This window comes from Centroberyx affinis, unplaced genomic scaffold (genome assembly GCF_046629955.1).
Source record: "Centroberyx affinis isolate AG114_WGS23_722 - 3 ecotype Tasmania unplaced genomic scaffold, CSIRO-AGI_Caff_v1 ptg002583l_1, whole genome shotgun sequence".
NCBI classification, from domain to species: domain Eukaryota; kingdom Metazoa; phylum Chordata; class Actinopteri; order Beryciformes; family Berycidae; genus Centroberyx; species Centroberyx affinis.
The window spans coordinates 1-4,613 of record NW_027280788.1 but is presented as its reverse complement, the minus strand read 5'-3'; the positions used below and the strand labels follow the sequence as shown (position 1 = coordinate 4,613).

The 4,613-nt window shown below is 43.7% G+C and overlaps 1 protein-coding gene across 1 annotated transcript; it reads right to left on the bottom strand.

Annotated features, from left to right (window-relative positions):
- On the bottom strand, positions 1-4,070 carry cunh1orf198 (chromosome unknown C1orf198 homolog; the record flags this gene model as incomplete). Its single annotated transcript, XM_071534569.1, is given in 5 exon segments — positions 1-1,833; positions 2,781-3,167; positions 3,634-3,701; positions 3,704-3,806; positions 3,945-4,070. Coding segments are annotated over 5 exon segments (741 nt in total), but the record flags the coding sequence as incomplete, so codon positions are not given.
- Positions 4,071-4,613: the final 543 nt, after the last annotated feature.

Genomic DNA, 4,613 nt, shown 5'->3' with positions numbered 1-4,613 from the left:
CATTTATTTACTTACTTCCAACCGGTGACCTCAAAATGCATGAGTGCAATATATAGCATATGATACAATCAATGGATATACTTTTACATACAAAAATTCAGTAAAATAGTACTCTAGTCGTGTAAACTGGATTTTACATCTACAACGCGAGTGGTACAAATTCACTACATGCTCGTTTACCTAAAACATACCGCTTGAATGCTTCGTCGTTTCACTATAAATGTGCACTAGCTTTGCTCAGCACTAGTTTGAGGTCTGGAATATAAAAAAGGTGACACTTAAAGGTTTGGAGGGGTGAGGATGACGGGTGTTGGCAAGGAGCTGAATCCCTAAAATAAATAATAAAAGGGTTCCCACCACGGCCCGGATGTCAAATCCCATGACTTTCCGTAGCTAAATCGGAGCATTTCCATGACCTAAAACTGTTTTTTGCTGGTTTGTCTTTCAATCTGGTTTCCGCTGAAAACCAGCTAACGCAACGTTTTGAAACAAGCTGGAGAATACATTCGGCTATATTCCTGTAAAGTGACCCATTTGTAAAATTCCCTGATGTTCCTTGACTTCCCCGGAGAATTTAGCAAATTCCTTGACTTCCCCACCCCCGTCTCAAAATTCCACGATATCCCATGAATTCCATGACCGGTGGGAACCCTTTCCACAGATCCTTCATCCCATCTCAAAGTGCACTAGAGTAACATTGTGTACTAGTGCTTCACCTCTGAAACTCGCACATTTCTAGGAATATATTAAGTATAAAGAAAACCACATCAGAAAGCCCAATCTTCATAACGAACAAAACGCATCCTAAACTGGATGAGGATGTCAGCTATTAGCAAGGATGGAAATTTTTATATGCCTGCTAGCCCTCTAGTGCAAAAATCATCCTAGCTAGCCAGAATAGTGTCTAGAGGAAACATGATGGTGAGAGCCAAGTAACACCATTACTGTGCGTTCACACTGCTAGCAAGATGATCGACAAGTCACTGGAAGTCCGTTCATTTCCTACAGAGCTGAGCGACTGGGGAAATTTGGCCGATGTGTGGAAAGTCAACAAGCTTGTAAGCTAGCTGAGAGAAGTCGGCCACGGCTGAACTTTTAGCGGTCATCGGCCGTCAACAGCCAATCAGATTTCAGCACTTCCTCGGATGAGAAGTTGATTCCAGGCGTTCAAAGCTTCCCAGTTCTCTACAACTTTTATTTGAAAGACTACAGGAATAAACGGCGGAACAGAACAGTTGCATCTTATGTCATTTTATTGATTTTTTTCTGTTCATTCGATGCTACCCAGCTAGCTAGCTAGCTAGCTATGTTAATGCATCAAAACAACGTAACATTATAAAAGGTAATACCAGAGCAGCAAAACATACTGTTCCAAACTTTGTAGCTGCAGACCGCTACATTAATACAACCGCAGCCTCAGAATAGAGCGACCCGCCGACCAAGTCGCTTGCAGTGTGAACGCACCTTTAGGGATAGTGGCTACTAAGCATTCGGTGGGTAGGGGATGTTTTGGCAAGAAATTCTAAAAATTCGTCCCTAGTCTGAGAGGAGGAGAAACTCTTTCAGTGGGGGAAAAACACAAGCACACAAGGTAGTGAGATATGCCTTAACAAGCCACTGGAGATAAATACGAGGATGTAGCGTGTTCAGTTCAACTGTTAGTGTTGCTTAAATCTACATGTGGAAATACTGAAGTCATGGCATCGCGGTCCTTTTTTTTTTTTTTTAAGAGTGATGGCGAGGGTGAGTCGTTCAGAGCGGTGACTGACTGCCGTTTTACCAGTTGTCCAGGAAGTCAAATCCAGTCTTCAGGATGTTGTTGCTGGTGTTAAACTGATGGAGGGAGCGAGAGAGAGAGGAAAGAGACATCTCTGTTAGACATGGTCAAACGAAGGAGGACACAACAGACAACTGAACAAAAGGGAAAGGATTGGACATCACACATCTAACGAGTAGCATTCGCAGATTATTTCGGTCATGTGTTGTAGAGGCGAACGCACTTGACGACCAGTTTGATTTAAGGAACACACAAAACACAAACTCTCGTGCTACTCAACACCCCCACAAAAAATTGCAAAAATATATCTGTATACATAGTGTGCCATTTTTCCTTCCACACTTCCTGTATAGTTGTCCTTCTCTAGCGCTCATCTCTCATTGGCTGTCGCTGATCTCCGTTAGAGAGTTGAACAATTAATCGTTAAAAAAATCGAAATCATAATATGAACTTCTGCAATTTCCAAATCGCAGAGGCTGCAATTAATTGCTTAAGAGAGAGGGGGGCGTCCAAAATGGATTTCTAAAAAGGTGTTTTAGAACTTTGGGTAATCTTTGGTCCATGAATTACAGTACAATATTGGTGAAAACCTTTCATCAGATTCAAATTCTGTAAATCCTGCACACTGACATCTATTTTTTTTTAACAAAACAAGAATAACGTGTGATGATATGAATCGCAGTTTAAATCACAATTGCAATATTCTGTCAAATAATTGCAATTGACCGGTTGACCGGTTCACACTACAGGAGGACGTCAAGACTTGACCAGATTTGTTGTAAAAATCAAACATGTTGGAAATAATGATGATGGTGTTCACTGGATCAGAAGTCAAGAGATTAAAGTCCAGAACCCTCACACACCACAACATCATCTTGGATCTTGAAAATTTGTTGTGATGCCTTAGCGTGGCTACTATCCGCCTCAAAGTCATGTAGTGGTGTTCCCCAGCCTGACATACATGCATGGAATGTGGAAACTGAACGAATCTCCCCACACTTACCTGGGCGAAGGTGGGGCTGGTGGCCAGGGCGGACGGGTCCCCCGCCTGTTGTTTCTCCCTCTCCGGGCCGGCGGAGAGGTGGGCGGGCTTGCCGGACATCAGGCCGGAGGAGAACACCTCGTCCACGGTGCTGCCGGCCGACGGCAGGGTGCTCTGGGCGCGCTCCCAGCCCGCCACCGACGACGGCACGCGGAGGGGCGGCACGGGGCTCGGCGCGATGGAGATGGACGCCGGCGCGGTCGTCACGGCGATGGGGACGGGGACGGGGACGGGGGGCGGGGGCGCCGGCGGCTTGGGCGCTCGCTGCTTGGCGGACCGGGAAGAAGCCGGAGGGTGGGGGTCCGCCGCCTCGGGCTCCTTGGAGGGGGCGTTGATGACAGAAGTCTCCTATTAGTAACAATTATGGTAACGTTAACAGTGTTTGTATTACAGTTAGTGTTACATTTAAATTCAAATGGTAACACTTTACAATAAGGGTCACTAAGTTAAGGGTTAGTTAATGCTTAATAAGCATTAACTAACCCTTAATTAACAGTTAACTAATGTGTCTGGTAATCATTTACTAATGGTGTTCATGTTAACTAAGGTATTCATTTATACATTATTTAATAGTCATCATCAAACTATTAAAGTATAAATTAATACCTTAGTTAACATGAACACCATTAGTAAATTACACATTAGTTAACTGTTAATTAAGGGTTAGTTAATGCTTATTAACCATTAACTAACCCTTATTAAGCATTAACTAACCCTTAACTTAGTGACCCTCATTGTAAAGTGTTACCATTAAAATTCTATTGGACATCTATACATGTACAATAGGGAAACACTGATAGAGTTCTATGCTTACCTGTCGGAGGTAGGAGGGGAGGGACTTCTCTCCTTTCTCCAGGGATTTGATCTGGCTGGGGGTCAGGACTGGAAGTCGGCCTGCTCTCCCTCCAGCCTGGACCTCTCAGCGCTGATCTTCCAGAAGGACGATTCCTCCTCCGGCCTCCGGCCCAGGCCCTCGCTGCCGGAGACCTGCACAATCACAGTCACAGTCTCAGGGCTTGATTTGTGCAGTATCAATCAATCAATAAATCGATCAACATCATATAATACAGATTGAAACGACTACAGTCACAAACAGGTCTACCCAGAAGAAGCCTATAGCAATACCTTGGTTGCTGGTGTGCTCTTGCTAAGCTGGCTGGTATGAGACACCTTTGTAGTCTTCGAGTCCGCCAGGGAGGCCAAGACGCCCTGGTCCACAGGGCCCGCTATCAAGCTGAACTCCAACTGGCTCTGAAAGACGGGAACAGAGTTAAAGACACTATTGACTATTGATTACGGTTGATATTTCGGAAGTGGGTGGAAAACCTCGCTCCAGTTCATAATATCAATAGTTGCAAACAGGCAAACTTACTTCTTGAAAACTAGGACACTGGAAACAGTGAAATGACCTTGATCTGCTTTATGTGTCTGTATATGTGTCAGAAGTGCAATTTTTTACACTAGGCTTTCAGAGCTGAAGTGACTGGTGGCGACTACAGGTTTAATTCAAGATGTCTGCAAGTTTCATGAAGTTAAATTTAAGACTTTTTAAGACCTTTTTAATGGTGAACAACATGAAATATGAGACCAGTTGTGCAATTTAAAGAAATATGAAAATAAAAACAGCTGTGGCCCTGACAGAATATATGTAGGTCTACATGACTGGACTGATTTATAACCAGAAATAACTAAGGCACACCAAGGAACAAGTGAGGATCTCTAAATGTGACGTAAAGGTCCCATATTCTACACTTTCCACTGTTTTATTTTATGGCTTTTAAGTTAAATTTAATT